This window comes from Lycorma delicatula, chromosome 11 (assembly GCF_047948215.1).
Source record: "Lycorma delicatula isolate Av1 chromosome 11, ASM4794821v1, whole genome shotgun sequence".
Taxonomy (NCBI): Eukaryota; Metazoa; Arthropoda; class Insecta; order Hemiptera; family Fulgoridae; genus Lycorma; species Lycorma delicatula.
In genome coordinates this window covers 40,613,611-40,631,536 of record NC_134465.1, presented here as the reverse complement: position 1 = coordinate 40,631,536, position 17,926 = coordinate 40,613,611, and the positions used below count along the sequence as shown (strand labels likewise).

Here is a 17,926-nt window from a genome sequence, read left to right as displayed (position 1 = left end):
TGGTCAAAATCGGTCCAGTAATTCTAGAGATATAAGGTGAATTAAAGATCGATACTGAACACACACACGTACATACATTAACATCCGGAAAATTTTCATCCGGTTTTTTGGGTTCCTTAGATGATAAAACGTCAAGATCCGGTAAAAACCGCGAATGCCCAGATCGGATCGAATACAATACTTTCCTTTCTACAGCTATAACTCTACTATAGCGCTTTCTAGACGGGAAAGTAAAATATTTGATGGGATATTTGATGGGATCGGATATTTGATGGGATATCATAGAATACTAACTAAATAAGATATTATTGAATATATGAAAGTTTTACACGTGCAGTTTTTATTTTAATTTTATAAAATAGACATCAGAAATAGAACTGCAAATAATAAACCGAAGAATTTTTTTATTAAAAAATTTCAAAAATATAAAAAACTTTTTATAAATTACCTTCATTCGTAAATATTCAACTGTTTAAAATTTGACATTTTCAGTTTATTGACCCGAATTTTTTTTTGCCGTTAAATGAGGCGTATCAGAAAGTTAACAGGTAATAAACCAACCTACTGTTAAAAGTAAAGAATTTTTTAGTTTTTTCTTTTAAAAAAATCGTTTTACACTTATGTTTTGATAACCATGTGACTTAAGGCAAAAAAAAAATATTCTTTATAAATCATTGTTATGGATGAATTTTGTCAAATCATGTTAGGATGAAAAGAAATAAAAATTGAAACATTTTTCGTATTTTATAATGAGTACATTGTTTCTACTATAGACAAACACTGAATAATTAAAGGAAAAAAAAATTCGCGGCCGAATTCTAAGAAGTAAATAAAACCTTATCGTAATATTAATTCGGTACAACTACCATAAAAAGAAATAAATTTCAAAAAAATCGCTATATGAAATCATAGCGATGCAGTCGCATAGTATCGTGTATTATAAACACGCGCACGTATGATGAAATGACAAGTGCTCCAGTTTAAAAAAGCAGCTCATTCTTTTAATGCCCCATCACCGCGTGATTAATAGACATAATTGAAACATCTGGGACAGCCGTAATTAAGCCCAAAACTGGACGATATGGAATCGTAATTTAAAAAGATCGTTTCTCCAATAATATTTAGAAAAAAGTAATATTTGAAACGCATAAAATTAATCAAAATAACATTATAATACCTCTACTTTCTCTACTTTTTATACGCTTAAGAAAAAAATTATAATAAAAAAGATTAAAATTAAAATAACAAAGAGAATTCCAAACAAAACAAAGCGCCAGTGAAATTCCATTCATTTTTATTTATTTCTTGCACGAATCGAGTGTTATACTTTTCATTTATTCATTTACTTATTATTTTTAAACGGTTTCAGGTACAACTCGAACAGAGCGAGTACGATGTTCATCTCATCTTCTATACCGAAAGTATTTAAAGAAATTACGTTCGCTTTCCCTTTATGTTTTCTCTTCTTTTTTACCGTAACATTTTCACTATCGGCCGATGCACAAACAGGTAAGTCGATTACATTTTTACTATCGTTTATTATTTTTTTTATCGATAAATTACAGCGTAAACAATCTATTTAATATGTAAAACGATTAGCGACAATGGAAATTTTATAACGAGAATTTTGATAAAAAAAGAACGAATTATTGGGATATTTCATTTTACCAATTAGAATTTTCATTCAAATATTTTTTATCGCTTTACTAAACAGCACTTTAATGGAAACATAAGTTTTTGCGCTGATTAATAATATTTTTAGTGTCGTTAATTCTGTTAGTATCACTTAAATAAAAATTTTAAAGACTCAGGAATCTCCTCTTGTATTAGATAATGATGGATATGAACAATTACTGCGAAAAAGAATTTGAAATTAAAAAAAAGGTATAGAGGAATTATACAATTACTGGTTTTGTAATTTAAAAAGAAAAATTTAACAAAAAATCCGACTGTTTATTTCCAGTAGTTTCCAAAAATCTGTTGTAAAATCCAATAAATTGTAGTCAAAAACTTTTTCGGCATAAATTTACTTGCTAAATAGTAGATAATCAAATAAAATTTATAAGACAAACTTTTTAGAGAATTTAATTGTGAAAAAATTATACAATTAAAGGTAATAAAAATAAAATAAAATTTTTCAAAATTAAACACAAAAATCTGAAAATCCTGCACAACAAATGACGATTGACTGGTTTGATGCAGCTGTCCAAGATTCCCTACCTAGTGCTAGTCGTTTCATTTTGGTATACACCCTACATCCATAACAATTTGTTTTACGTATTCCAAACGTTGCCTGCCTACATAATTTTTTCCTTCTACCTGTCCCTCCAATATTAAAGCGACTATTCCAGGATGCCTTAATATGTGGCCGATAAGTCTTTCTCTTCTTTTAAGTATAATTTCCAAATGCTTCTTTCTTCATCTATTTGCCGCAACACCTCTTCATTTGTCACTTTATCCACCCATTTGATTTTTAACGTTCTCCTATAGCACCACATTTCAAAAACTTCTAATCTTTTCTTCTCACATACTCCGATCGTCCAAGTTTCACTTCTATATAAAGCGACACTCCAAACGTATACTTTCAAAAATCTTTTCTTGACATTTAAATTAATTTTTGATGTAAAAAAATTATATTTCTCACTGAAGGCTCGTTTCGCCTGTGCTATTCGGCATTTTATATCGCTCCTGATTCGTCCATCTTTAGTAATTCTACTTCCCAAATAACAAAATTCTTCTACCTCCATAATCTTTTCTCTTTCTATTTTCACATTCAGTGGTCCATCTTTGTTATATCTAATACATTTCATTACTTTCGTTTTGTTCTTGTTTATTTTATGCGGTAGTTCTTGCGTAGGACTTCATCCATGCCGTTCATTGTTTCTTCTAAATCCTTTTTACTCTCACCTAGAATTACTATATCATCGGCAAATCGTAGCATCTTTATCTTTTTACCTTGTGCTGTTACTCCGGATCTAAATTGTTCTTTAACATCATTAACTGCTAGTTCTATGTAAATTTTAAAAAGTAACGGGGATAAGGAACATCCTTGTCGGACTCCCTTTCTTATTACGGCTTCTTTCTTATGTTCTTCAATTATTACTGTTGCTGTTTGGTTCCTGTAAATGTTAGCAATTATTCCTTTATCTCTGTATTTGAACCCTAATTTTTTTTAAATGCTGAACATTTTATTTAAAAGGTACGCCTTTTCAATTCTCTCAAAGTAATTTTTTTTACCCGCGATGGAACGGAACAGTATATGCTTTTGGGGTAAACGGTTGTGTGTGTGTGTGTGTGTGTGTGTGCGCGCGCGCGCGTGAGTATGCCTGTCACCATTTTCCTCAAAAACTACTGGACCTATTTCTAGTCCAGTAGGAGGATGTATATTACAATTCCTTGAAATAAATAATATTTAAATGAATGTGTACAAATACTAATCTAGCAAATCGCAATTCTGCCTAGCGGCGGAATGTAATTATTTACAATAACTAATTTTTTTCACTTACCGTTTTCCTGTACGTTTTACAAATTCAAAGATATCTATGTCCCTCCGCAGTAGAATGTCAACTTTACAAAGTCCACAATTCGATTACCGGTTACGCATGGCATTTTTTAAATTCTATATAACTTCTACTCTATACTCCCATCAACCTGCTTCGTGTCTTATTTCATGAATTAATCACCTAAAAAAAAAGAACGAAAAAACTTGTACTTCAGAACGTAATACGTGGAAATTTACAAAAATATAATTATAGAGGTACGTTTTTACCTCTTCGATCACTAATGCAAAATGAACTAAAAATTTTGCTGTTATCACAGTTTATGTCAAATAATGGAACTGTTGTTTTTGGAACAAAATTTGAACACGTGCATTTTAAAATCTAAAATTTAAATCTATGTACTTTTAATTCTGCTTAAAAATTCTTTCTGATAAAAATCATCCGTGTAGAACGATTTTTAATAAATAAGAAACTGCGACGTTTCCGTACGTTTCAATTTATGAAAAAAATTATTAATTATTTTTAAAGAAATACAAACGGTACACGACTACTTTCCTGTTATACAACGTATCAATTCGATCTGGGAAAAAGTTTCAATCAATTTATTTAAAATTAAATTACTTTTTGAAAAATAATATTATTCTATTAGTGAGTTTTTAAATAAAAGCTAAAAACCCGAACTATTTTAATAACACGTATGAAGTATGTTAAAAAAATAACGAGAATCTTTTAATTATGCGCGTTGTCTTTTCGATCGAGTTCGTCTTTTTTCAACGCAATGTACATCTTCAGCCGTATTTAACACCTAGCTGAAATTTAGCAGCCGCGTAATTAGAAAATATTTTATTACCGGTGGCGATTTAATTTGTTTCGTAAATTACGAATTTACAATAAATTTTGCGTTAAAAATAAAATAAAATGCAGAGAAGTGTGAAAATTTTAGAGAAGGCTTTCGACGATGTTATGTTGATACAAAGGATTTATATATATAAGCTGTATAGCTGCCCCAATGAATCTTGAAGTTTGGACTACGACGGCTGGTATAGTAAACTGAAAACATTCAGTTTACTTAATCACCGATCATGAATTTTCTGTGGTTTCCGTTGAACCTTCCATAAAAATTCTGAACTATTTCCATTTCTGCGGAATAGGAAACTTGTTATTTTTTTTTTTTTAAATATTAACGTAAAAAATATAATTTTACAACCTGAATAAATTGCTGATTTTATATCATTTAAATATTACATAATTTTTTTTATTATTATTACACGTCAAAGTTTAAAAAGCGTAAATACTCGTACGTAGATGCGCAGTAGTTCTACCTGGGGTATCTAAAAAAGTGTTGTATCTGCTAACTGTAAAATGGAGGAGATGCTGTACCACCGCATCTCATCCACCGTACAATCCGATGGCAATCCTGTACCGGATTAGGAAATCCGGTGAATTATCACCGGGATAACAAATCATCCTCAATTTTCGCGTAAACTGTGCTTTCTAAACTTTGACGAGTAATAAATTATTGATAATAAAGATTTTAATAATACTAATAATTATTATTTTCAGATGCCCGTATAGTATGTTACTTCAGTAACTGGGCGATTTATCGTCCAGGTATCGGACGGTATACCATCGACGACATACCTGCCGAATTCTGTACACATATAATTTATTCCTTTATTGGTGTAAGTAACGTGACGTGGGAAGTATTAGTGATCGATCCCGAGGTAAACAGTTCAATTTTATTTTGTTTCTAAATTAGTCTAAATATATTAAGTAGCTTTATTTTTTATTGTTTTTAAAAAAAGTAGAAGTTTTAACAAAAGAAATTTGAGGGAAACCTGGTACTTTTTCGTTTTACGTCCCCCCTTTTTTCGCATTTTTTTTAGATAAAAGTTACTTAATATAGCATGTTTTATAAATAATCGATGAATAAAACGTTACAGAACACACACTAAATGCTGTTTTATCATTTTAAAAATATTTCATATATTCATTAGTCAAGGTTAGCGAGCGAAGAGAGCATAGATTAATGTCAAGTGAAGCGATCATAATTTAATAAAAAACCCAAAGAAAAGATAGGTGGTCCAGAAGTAAACGAGACCTCATTTTCAAAAACACAATAGAGGCAGAACTCTTCCAAATCAGTGGGTATTTGGAGGTATTTACAGAAAAATTATAAATATAATGTAACCAAACTTAAGCTGAGTTCGCAATTGACTAATTAACAGGAATGTTTTGATTATTTAAATAATAAATTCAGTAATTGTTTTTTTAATATGTAAAATATGTTAATATGTTTAAAATGACCAGTATAAAACAGCGTGTGTTTTCTTTAGTGTTTTATTCATCAATTGTTATAAAACATGCCGTAGTATGTAATTTTTATGTAAAAATATGCGAAAAAAATAGGGGGGTTCTAAAACGAAAAAATATCGAAATCTTCACACTATGTGTTTTGCGGCGGTATGCATTCACCGTTTTTTTATATCGTTTTATTTTTATGATAAGGAGATTCACTAACACTTTTACAATGAAACTTGTTTTGATGATTGTGATATGTATATATATATATATATATATATATACAATGTAGAAACTAGATAAAAGTAAATTTCAAAGCGTAATTTATTTTACTTTATGTAATATGAGTTATTAATAGTTTATTTTAAATTACATTTTATTTAGGTGGATGTGGAAAAAAATGGGTATTCAAATTTTACATCGTTAAAAAGTAAATACCCGAATTTAAAAACAGAATTAGCTGTCGGAGGATGGGGCGAAGGAGGCCGAAAGTATTCAGCTTTAGTATCTATAAAACAAAGAAGAGATACGTTCATTCGAAGCGTCGTAGGTATGTATATACATATAAATATATTATCGTCGGCTTAAAGTCAGTTCCACAGAATATTAAAAGAAAACGCGACACAAAAAGTGTTTTATTATTACATATTTAATATATATCAGACGAATAGTGCGTAAAAACTTCATTTTACGCACTAAAAATTAATATAGCGTATTTTATAATAATTGATGAATTAAACATTACAGAAAACAGACTAATATTTTGTTTTATATAGGTCATTTTAAGCATATTAGTCAAGGTTAGCTACCGAAGCGAGCGTAGGTTAATGTCAGTCAAGTGAAGCGATAACGGATTGGAAAATGTATCTGAGAGAGGTGTGTCTGCTGATCATTTATTAAAAAGATGGTCCAGGAGTGACAGTAGGTAGACGAGACCTCGTTTTCAAAAGAAAGTACAATAGAGTCAGAATTCTTCAAAAACAGTGGGTATTTACAAAGAAATTATAATCAAACCTAACCTATGCTCGCTAATCTTGACTAATTAATACGGAGTGATTTTTTAGTCCTGTTACCCAATTTTAAATGTAATTTAAGAAAGGGAAATTTGGGTGGAATAAAAAAATGTATTTGCTACTTATAAAAGAGATTTAATAAAAAGCTATTACTTACATAATTGTTAAAGAATATGCTCAAAATGCCCATCCCTTGCGGTTATACACGCACGGACTCTTTTCAGCATATTAGCAGAAACCTTTTTAAGAGTCGCATTGGAAATATTCGTGATTAAGTCTGTAATATTGACTTAAGTTCATCAATAATGTGAGGATTATTTTTGAAGGCCTCAGACTTAATATAGCCCCGCAAAAAGTAGTCAGGAGATGTGAAGTCTGAGGACCTTGGAGGCCATAAGCCCTTGCTTATTATTCGATCATCAAAGAACTCTTCCAGAAAATCCACGGTTTCTCGAGACGTGTGGCATGTAGCGCCGTCTTGCTGAAACCAGCAATACCGTTCTTGAGATTCCAGGAGGGACACAAATTGGCGCACAATATTCCTATATACTTCACCGTTTACTGTCTGTTCGAAGAATATGGGTCCGACTATACGATGACGAGATATGACACACCACACCAATTTTTTCAGGATGGAAAGATTTGTCTTGTGAAGCGTTAGGATTTTCAACCGCCCAAATTTGACAGTTTTGACTGTTAACCGTCGAGATGAATCCAAGCTGTATCACTAAAGAACACTGTGTTTAAAAATTCGATTCCGTTATCGTTTATGAGAGACCTAAACCGACGGCAATATTGAAATCGCTTGTTTAAATCTGGAGGTTGAAGCTCTTGGACTAATCGTACGCGATACGGATACAATTTCAATTTTTTGGCGGCTTTCTGAACACTCGAATATTACAAACCGACTTGCATGGAAAGTTTTCGTAAACTTTTCCGTGGAGAATTGAGCGATCTTGTTTTCACATTCTCTAAAACGTCATCTGTCAAGCGAGTTGGTTGACCGCTACGTCTTCTGTCGCAAACACTACCTGTCTCTCGAAATCGGTTTGCTAGCCTAAAAATTGACATTTTTTCTGGCGGAGGAACACCAACAAATTTAATTTTAAATGATTATTTTACACTCGCGTGCGATTTCGTAGCAAAATATTGTTCAAGAATGAAAATTCGTTATTCTATGGTAAAAGACATTCTGTTCGTAGCACGACCGGAAACGGCACAAACGTTTACACAGCTCAAGGAGAATCAACTCACACTGCTGTATCTATACCGGTTCAGTAGTCTACCAACTTCGTGTCACAAAACAAAATTTCCCTTTCTTAGAAAAAAATTACCAGACATTAATAATTGGCTAACAGGACTAAAAAATCACCCTGTATAGTTCTGATTATTTAAATAATAAATTCAGTAATTGATTTTTGAATATGTAAAATATGTTAATATGGAGTCTAATATGACCGGTGGTATAAAACAGTATAGCATGTTGAGTGTTTTCTCTAATGTATTGTCGGGTTATTTTTGTTGAGTTATAGGGTTACTACGGTATTTCTGTAATGTTTTATTCATCAATTATTATAAAAAACACTATATTAAGTAATTTTTTTATGAAAAAATACGAAAAACATGGGAGGCGTAAAACGAAAAAGTATCAAGAATTGTTCAAAGCGTCATACTTTTCCCCTAATGCATTCACGGTGGCATTTAACCGGCGAATTACACTTTTTTTCCAATAAACATTGTTCCGATCCATAAAATTAATTGAGATTTTAACTGATAGCTCGAAACGGTTCAAGATATTTGGATTTTTAAGAAAATACTAATCTTGTCGATTTGCAGAACAAAAAATCTTAAGGCATCGGATCATATTGTTCGAATTAGTGTAATGTAGAATAAAAATATTTATCCCGACTTAAGGATCGATTCAGACATAAGAATAAACAAAAGAGTTCATCCGGGCAAATCTACTACCTCGATTTATTTTTCCCTTCGTTTCGTTTTGTGTTTTTTCAACAAAACTGTATATCTTACAAACGGATTTAGATGAATCATTTTAATGAAATTTGGTGAACACGCATCATCAACATCTTTTACAAAATAAATAAATAAATATGGAAGTTTTACCTTTAAAAATTTTAAAACGGCGGCCATTTAAATATTTTAATCCTTAACAGTTCCGTGAATCGAATAATTTTCTATTAGATAAATTGTTAAGCCTTTTATCGCGAACAACATGTCACCTCATTTATTCAAATCGACAAATAAAAAGAGCTGCGATACGAGTGAAATTGTTAAAATGGAACGTAGGCGTGATAACAGCCATAATAACGAGCGATTCAAAAAGGACTTCAAAACTAAAAAAATATAAAAATTTAACGAAATAACTTATAGATTCGGTTGAGGTCTTGTTTCTTAGAAAAATTCGATACGGCTTCCGTTTGTAATGTGTCATACATTCCGCCGGCAAGTCGGGCGTTACCTCTGCAGCTGCAACGTTAATTCGAAGTCTTATCTCAACAAGATCGACAGGCTAAGGCGGTATATAAACTCGACCTTTAATGAAACCCCGCCAGAAAACATCTAGCGGGCTCAAATAGGGGGAGCGAAGTGGCCGTGCGATTGGACCTTCACGTCCGATCTACCGACCTGGGAATCAAGTATCAAAAAGATCTCGGACTTCTAGGCGGTAAGGAAGCGTTACCTCGTCTTGTTGATAATAATGGCGTCCGTCTTGGGATCATCGTCTAACTGAGGAATTAGAAAATTTTGACCGGATAAACGATACCGTTTACGGTTGCCTCCTGGAAGAAATGGCCGATCTTTCTCGAAGAAAAACCTATCTCGACAAAGGTTTGGTGCTAAGAATAAATTTTACGCCTACTAGGAGGCTTCCTAACGTACTCTCTACGAAAAATACGTTGAACTGCAGTTGCTGCTTGCAAATCATGAAACCAAAACGCACAGCGAGCCCGTTCCCCACAGGTAACTGTATCCATTTTTAACAATACTAATGATAGCCCTGGTGGCTAAATTCGATACTAATGAACTACGCGAGTCAAAACTTAATGTGTTTTTCTATGAAACGAGACCTCAACCGAATCTGTAAATTATCTAAATAAATTTTTATATGCTTTTAAAGTTGTGAAATCCTTGAATTAACCGGTTTGTCAGACCGCATAAATTCCAATCTGCACTTCTACAGACAAGCGGATATCCGACCCGATTTCACAGTTCTCAGTTTTCTTCTGAAATGATTAAAAAGATTTTTATATTAACGCGCAAGATTTAATTTAAATGTTTGCTTATAAGAAAAATACTCAAGGAAGGTTATTAATTTTTACACGGAGAGCATCGCTACATTCGGTACCAGCTAGTTAAATATCGCCAGCTAGGAACACTCTGTAGAAACAGATTTTTAAAACAGTTTACTGAACTCGTTACCTAATCGATTTTCCATTTGTATTTCATGATTTTATCGATCGATTTTAATTAAAAACCAATAACGTCATTAATATTTAAAAACCCGATGAAGTATTCCCGTAAAGGTCTGCTGGATAAGTTATGCGATCCTTAACAGACTTTTTTTCTGGTCTTTCCTGCGGTTATGATACATATAATTTGCCGAAGGTTCAAGAGCCATTAATCGAAATCATTTACGCTAAGAATAATAATGAATGATGTTCATTAATCGGTTGATTTTTCCGGCGATCAGAGTGAAAATTCACTTATAATGCGGAACATCAGCTTTATTTTACAGTCTTGCGAAACTGATAAGTAACAATATATTTGGCTCAAAGTCTTTCAAAGATCTTCAACTAACGATTCACGAATAATGACGGTTCACTACTTATTCGTGTAGTTATAATAAGGGCTTAGAACAGAAATAATAGTAGGCAAACAGAATTTAAATGAAATTTGGACGATATAATTTTAAGAAATAAAACATTAAGAGCTGTCAAAATCCACAGAACTATATTATTTGAATGTAAGCTGCTACCTCAATGTAGACCAAATTTTATTGAGAAATGATCAAATGATATCTCTATGCGCGTTGGTAGAATCATTTTTATGGAAAGCCTAAATCAATTCGAAAATGTTTTCACTGTTTTCCAAAACGTTTTATTCTCGATCGTAAATAGGTAAGATAGCTGTAAGTTAAAGACTTAACACGTTCCGTTCTGTAGTTTGATATTAACAGAATTAATTGTAAACGGTTCTTATCCTCGGAGTAAAGAGGTAAGCAGTTACAAAACTCTTGTCCCCGTCAAGATCGCACACTTTTACAGAGCGCTCTATTGGCGTCTTTCTTTCTTTCTTTTTCCTGTTTAGCCTCTGGTAACTACCGTTTAGATAATACTTCAGAGGATGAATGAGGATGATATGTATGAGTGTAAATGAAGTGTAGTCTTGTACATTCTCAGTTCGACCATTCCTGAGATGTGTGGTTAATTGAAACCCAACCACCAAAGAACACCGGTATCCACGATCTAGTATTCAAATCCACGTAAAAATATCTGGCTTTACTAGGACTTGAACGCTGTAACTCTCGACTTCCAAATCAGCTGATTTGGGAAGACGCGTTATCCACTAGACCAACCCGGTGGGTTTCTATTGGCGTCTAAATAAATCTTTTGTAACTATGCCGTTTACTATACTATGCTGTACACTATATGAAGTATTTATTTATCTTGCCCGTTCTTGACTCCGGCAACAAGAACCTTAGTTAGAGGCAATTAAATTTTTTTGATATATTTTCTTACTATTTTTTCCAAAAAAAAACGTCATATTCTTGTAAAAACTTTTTTTTTATGGCTTAATACTTTTATCAATAAACAAAAAATCGTCATTAGTTTTAATTAGTAATCATCATTAGTGTTTTTTTTTTGACAACACACTTTTATTACGAATGAACCGGTTAACACATTTAAAAATCAAATTAGAAAAATTTCAATACTTATCATTATTTTTTTATTCATAGAAACAATTTCAGAAACCCTAAAAGATTTTTAAAATAATTTTTTTAAACTTAAAACACATAAAACAAATGTTACTTTGATATTTTTTATAAATGTATTATATATTATAAAACAAACTTTAAATTTTAATATTGTTAATATAATTAAAACTTAAAACACTTATAATTACATTTTATTGAAAAATATTTATTTGGGTGAAACAATCTAACCAATGCGTCTTATAATCAATTACATTTTATAAAGAAACGACTCTTTTTGTAAATTAACTTGAATAATTATTCTAATAAACAATTATATCATATATATGAAACTGTGTAGCACTAAAATATATTTGTAGATTATTTGTTTGGGCATCATCATTAATAGCGCTTAAACAAAAAAAAATAAAAATACAAAAAATAGAAATTTTTGCGATGTGTTAAAACTGTCACAAATCAAAATCATTAATACACAATTTTCATTAAAATAAGTAAGCCTACATCATTCATTATAAAATCAAAATGTGAAAATTAAATTGGGGTAGCTAAGAAAAATACTTGTAAATATATTATCGTAATAAAGCATCAAAAATTAATTTAATTTGTAAAACAATATTATTTTAAAAAAAGTACGTAAAACTCAAGAAAAAAAAACAAAGTTTAAATTTTAACTTAATGTATAAAATTTTTATACATAATGAAAGAAATTAAAAAAATAAAAATACATAAAACACAAAACATTAATTCAGATTTTTCAAACACTTCAAGCACAGTCCGGGGTTATTTTCACAATCCCCACAATAACTTATTACTCGTCTTGCTTTTTATCAGCCTCTTTACTGCCGATAGTTTTACGTAATTTCGTATAAAAACCGATGCACATTTTCCGCTTTTTTCTTCCGGTGCCTTTATATCTGACAAATATATGAATATGTCTTGGAGGAGTAGTAATGATATCACGTTGTTCTCCTGAAAGAAGGCTTGCCAGTGTTCGGCAAAATTCCATCATTGAAAGATAATCAGTCATAAGCACACGAGTATTTTTATACATCAACTAAGCATTGACAACAGCAGTTCCACATAACAGTTCGAAAACCACCGTGAGAAGGCGGTACGAGAGTCAAAAAATGACAAACCAGGCTTAGGAGCCTCTATATTGCGTAACCTATAAATGGAAATCGCACAAAAATTCCGGCCGCGAAAGTGACAGTTTTCGCAATTAAATTTTGTTAAAACTATAAAAAGCTAGATATCACCCCACGAAGAGACCACAATTTCATTTAGTCAGCATATGCGACTCCTTCCGGAGAACGGGGCGCATTTCTCCCTCTAACTAACTAGAGCTCCGGTCGGCGCACTCTTACTAGCCCATAGGTGCTGGTACCGAAAGTACTTCAGCGGATGGACTGAAGGGGAATCACGCCGGGATTACTAGGCTCAAAAGCTTAGTTTATCACGATCAGAACCAGTAAATAAATTACACCATGGTCCGTCCATACGGATAGGAACGCAAATTACCAAATCCGTCCATAAATAAAACTTAAAATTTATAACCGCCACTAAATAACCGATGAAATCCGCCCGATAATAAAAAGATACAGCAGCAAGGGACATTGTCCAGGCTCTGCGATCTGCAGGGAGAAATATTGAAACTCCCCCCAATCTTGCGTTCCGTTCCGTAACAGTTTGAACAAATACTACGAGTAAGAAAAAACAAATAAAACAACCCCGATTTTGATTAAGTTATACCAAGAATTACGCCCGTCACTAGTAAACGAAATTTTCTTGACCTCAGGGCCAAGAACCGCAAAGAAGGTATTAACGTAAATCTTAGTTTCACTTTCGACTAATATCTACTCAGAACCGAGTCACCAGGGGATGATACAAAATTGAAACAAAACAACCGTCAATCTTAATTAAAAATAGCTACAAAGTCGAAATAAATAAATACGTGGGTCGTATCTATTTTACTGATCAAACATTATTTATATTTATAGTATGTATGTTTACAGTTAAGGTAAAAATCTTCTTGATTTTGTAAATAAAAAAAGACCGGCAAAATTTTAAATATTAATCACTTAAACAAACATCAAAATTATGCTTTATTAAAGGTACAATTGAAAAAAAAAAGTCAAAATTTTTAGTAAAAGATTTTGGCTCAGAATGGCGTTTTTAAAATATTATCTTTAATAATTTCTTGGGTAAACCGATCAACTATACAAAATTCTAAATTAAATACACAACGTTTCACTTAGAATTCTCTAAACATCCTCAGGTGACAATACACATTCATATACACATCATACAAAATTTTCTTACTAAGAAATTAACTGGTATACCATCCTAGAAAACAAAATATTATCGCCACCCTTGTTGTAATAGATCCCCCTACTCATTCCTGACTCATCTTATCTGAGAATTATCTCTTTATATAACCTGATTGCTCTTCATCAAAACCTTTACAATGTACATATTTTTCTCAAAAATTATAAACGTTAAACATTATTTTCCTTAAAATTAAATTTACAATGCAAATATGATTTTTTAAATTAAATTAACATATATGTTGCTTAATCCGACTACGTCCAATCTATTGTTGACAGCGTTTGTATTTTTCTTGATGTATATCATTTCTAGAGTGGTCTTTTTATATGTATTTTGGTGTTGAAATCGAACGGGTGTTCATATTCTATAGTATATCTGGTGAGCGATGTCACTTCCTTTTTCTACATTTATGGGCTACTAATCAATTTTTTAAAGATATTGAGTTGTTTGTCCAATTTACAACGCGTCATAATCTTTACACGTGAGAAAGCTTAGAGAATTCTAAGTGAAATTTTGTGTATTTAATTTATAAATTTATATAGTTGATCGGTTAACTCAAGAGAAAATTTCAATTTACTTTCCCGTTTAGATAGCGCTGTGTCTCTAGAAAGGACTGTAATCAGTCCAATTTAGGTGTATGCGGTTTTCACAGGATCTTTATGTTTTGACACCTAACGAACCCAAAAAACCGCACGGAAATCTTCTTGATGTTAATGTTCGTATGTACGTATGTGTATTAGATGTCGGCCTTTAAATCACCTTATATCTCCAAAACTACCGGACGGATTTTCACCAAACTCGGTTAGATCTATATATATCGATGCCGTTAAATTTTCAACTTAAAAGGTCGACTGGATGAGGCTGTAGAGAAAGATAACCCTCAGTATCTCGCGATTTCACCTGGTTAACGTCGTATTTTTATTGGTACATTTGTTAACGATTAAAAAATAACAATATTTGCAACAAAATATTTTTGAAAAATCACACCCCCATCCCAAAAATTGCTGCTGTAGTCATTTGGTATGTTGTGACGTCACAGGCGAGCGGTAGAATCAAATAAATGAATATTTAAAGTGTAATAAAGTTACTCGGTTCGATCGGGTCTCGAACTCGATCGTCCGGTAGACTCGGTACCCGGTGCGTTAAACCTCGCGACTACACCAGTCTGCCCGACCGTACAAGCGAAATTTGTTCTGTGGAAGTTGTGAAATTAATTAGTTTAGTTAGTGACGACCGTCGCTGCTAGTACCTCCACCACCGCGCGAATACGGTATGCGCGCGCGCTTTAGTTAGAATCATTAAATTAAATAAACCAAAAAATATTATATTTAAATAAATTTATAAATAGTTTAAATTAAATTGTATGTGTAAGGCGTGTATCAGAAATAACCCATAGTTGTAGGACTTTCCCGTCACGCGGCTAAAGCCGCGTGACGGGAAAGTCCAACAACTGTGTTGACAGCTTTTTTTTTGTCAATATATTTTCGAGATATTAAGTGAAAATTGTTTAAAAACAATATATTCCCACCTTTAAATCCGATCCACTTAAAATTTTGAAATCTTAAACATCCTGGTAAGTACGAGGGTTATTTTTTTTCAAGGTCCGATCGGTCACGAAATTAAAACCACAGTGAAAATAAACATTTTTTTATTTGTAACAAGTACTTACATAGTTACGCTATTTCTCTACATAGTCGCCACTCTGATTTAGACATTTGTCGTAGCGTGGTACCAACTTTACAATACCCACGTCATAGAATGGAGCCGCCTGTGTTTTCAGCCATGTTTCTACTCTGGTCTGCAGCTCCATGTCTGTGCCAAAATGTTGCCTAGCCAGCGTTTCATGTGAGCAAACAGGTGAAAATCGGATGGAGCCAAGTCCGGGCTGTATGGTGGGTGATCAAACACTTCCCGACGAAAACGCTGCAGGAGCTTCTTTGGTACAGCTGCAGTGTGCGGCCGAGCATTGTCATGGAGAAAGACAATGCCTGATGACAACATTCCTCTCCGTAGGCGTTGAAGAATCACGCGGTATGAGGCTGCAGTGATGGTCGTGCCACGTTCCATGAATTCCACCAAGAGAACTCCATTCCGGTCCCAGAACACGGTAGCCATACACTTTCTGTTGGAGAAGGTTCGCTTGAACTTCTTTAGTTTACTGGAAGAATGAGAATGCATCCACTGTTTGGATTGTTCTGTTGTTTCTTCAATTTCGAAATGGACCCGTGTCACGTCCCCTGTGACAATTTTGTTCAAAAAATCGAATTACCGCACGCACTTCACACTTGGCGGGAAATGCTATTGTTGTAGATATGTTTACGTGCTAGCTGCTTGTTCAGAACTAAACGAAGTGACGCGGCTTGATTGAAGGCCATACTAGAGATGCTGCGCAACATATATGCGCAAAGGTTCATCCAATTTTCGCGCGGGATTTTATTTCGCGACCGATCGGACCTTGAAAAAAAAATAACCTTCGTACTTTCATTTTACTAATCCTCAATTTTCTACGACCTATATTCAAAAAATCAAAAATTATCCCTCCTTTTTTTTAATTTTTTCGTAAAAGAAATTAAAAATTTAATTTTTTCAATTAAATTATAAATAGAAACTTTTTAAGCCATTTTCGAAGAATTTATGTTACGCTCAATCCTTAGATATTCGTACAATTTCTACAAATTTCTATGGTTTTTTATACTTTTTTGAACTCAGGGTTTCGTGTAACAAAAAAAAAAAGCAAAAAAAGATCGACATCGAAATTCTATATTCATCTACATGCTTTCCATTTATAATATTACAGCTGCTGTTATATTGCCGTAGACGAGAACGTAGAAATGGTCGTTTAATTACTTGCCGTTATATCTTTAACGTATTTCTTTCTAATTCTAGAGTATATGAATAAATACAATTTTGATGGATTCGATTTGGATTGGGAATATCCTGGAGCCGCAGATAGAGGAGGAAGTTTTTCAGATAAACAGAATTTCTTTTATTTTGTGGAAGAATTAAAAACCGCATTTGATAAAGAAGGAAAAGGCTGGGAAATAACGATGGCTGTTCCAGTAGCTAAATTCCGTTTAAATGAAGGTTACCATGTACCAGAATTATGCGAGTAAGTACCTTATTTTTTATTTTGTGTGTGTATGTGTGTGCGCGCGCACGCTTATCACTAAAATTACATCTTTCACAACCGAAAAATATATTTTTTTATTTCATTGAAATCTGAAGTAAATATTCTCCAACCAAAAATTAATATCACTAAAAATAACATCCGTAACAATATTAGTTGGTCCAAAAACGATCTAAGATACATAATATTCAGTTTTCCTATGAAAGGAAAGTTGATATAGTATTTTTCACAAACTATACAACAGATCTCCAATTCAACGAACTATTTTTTTTTTTTTTTTTTTTTTTTATACTTTTATAGATGTAATTTTTTCCGTATCCGCTAGATTTAAAAGAAGATTTACTTAACGGTCAAGTCAGATCGATCTCAATGTAAGCGAACTATAGTGTATGTAAAACTTAAAAGCGGGTCCTTCCTGCAAGTTGTCTCTACTCCGCTCCTACAACCCGGCATGCGGAATACGGGCTATTGGTTGCCATAAAAGTAAGATCTCCAAATGATTCAGACTTGTATTTATTATTATTTTTATTTTTGAATTACTGTTTATTATACCATACTCATTTATTTTTGCTATTATCTATTTATTTAAATTTGTCGTTTAATTATTAATTATTTATTTTATCTGTTATTTATTTATTCTACTGTATTAATTTATTTATTTGAGCTATTATATAATTTTTTTTATAACAAATTTACTTATTATTATTAT

At 32.4% G+C, this 17,926-nt stretch overlaps 1 protein-coding gene across 2 annotated transcripts in view; it reads left to right on the top strand.

Moving 5' to 3' along the window:
* Positions 1–17,926, top strand: part of Cht5 (Chitinase 5) — an 80,687-nt gene that overhangs the window by 33,200 nt on the left and 29,561 nt on the right. For both annotated transcript variants that reach the window (XM_075378114.1, XM_075378113.1), the window contains exons 2-5: positions 1,370–1,509; positions 5,064–5,224; positions 6,186–6,351; positions 16,977–17,199. In XM_075378114.1, the coding sequence (XP_075234229.1) occupies positions 1,395–1,509; positions 5,064–5,224; positions 6,186–6,351; positions 16,977–17,199 (665 nt within the window). In that variant the 5' untranslated portion in view covers positions 1,370–1,394. The remainder of the gene's footprint in view (positions 1–1,369; positions 1,510–5,063; positions 5,225–6,185; positions 6,352–16,976; positions 17,200–17,926) is intronic.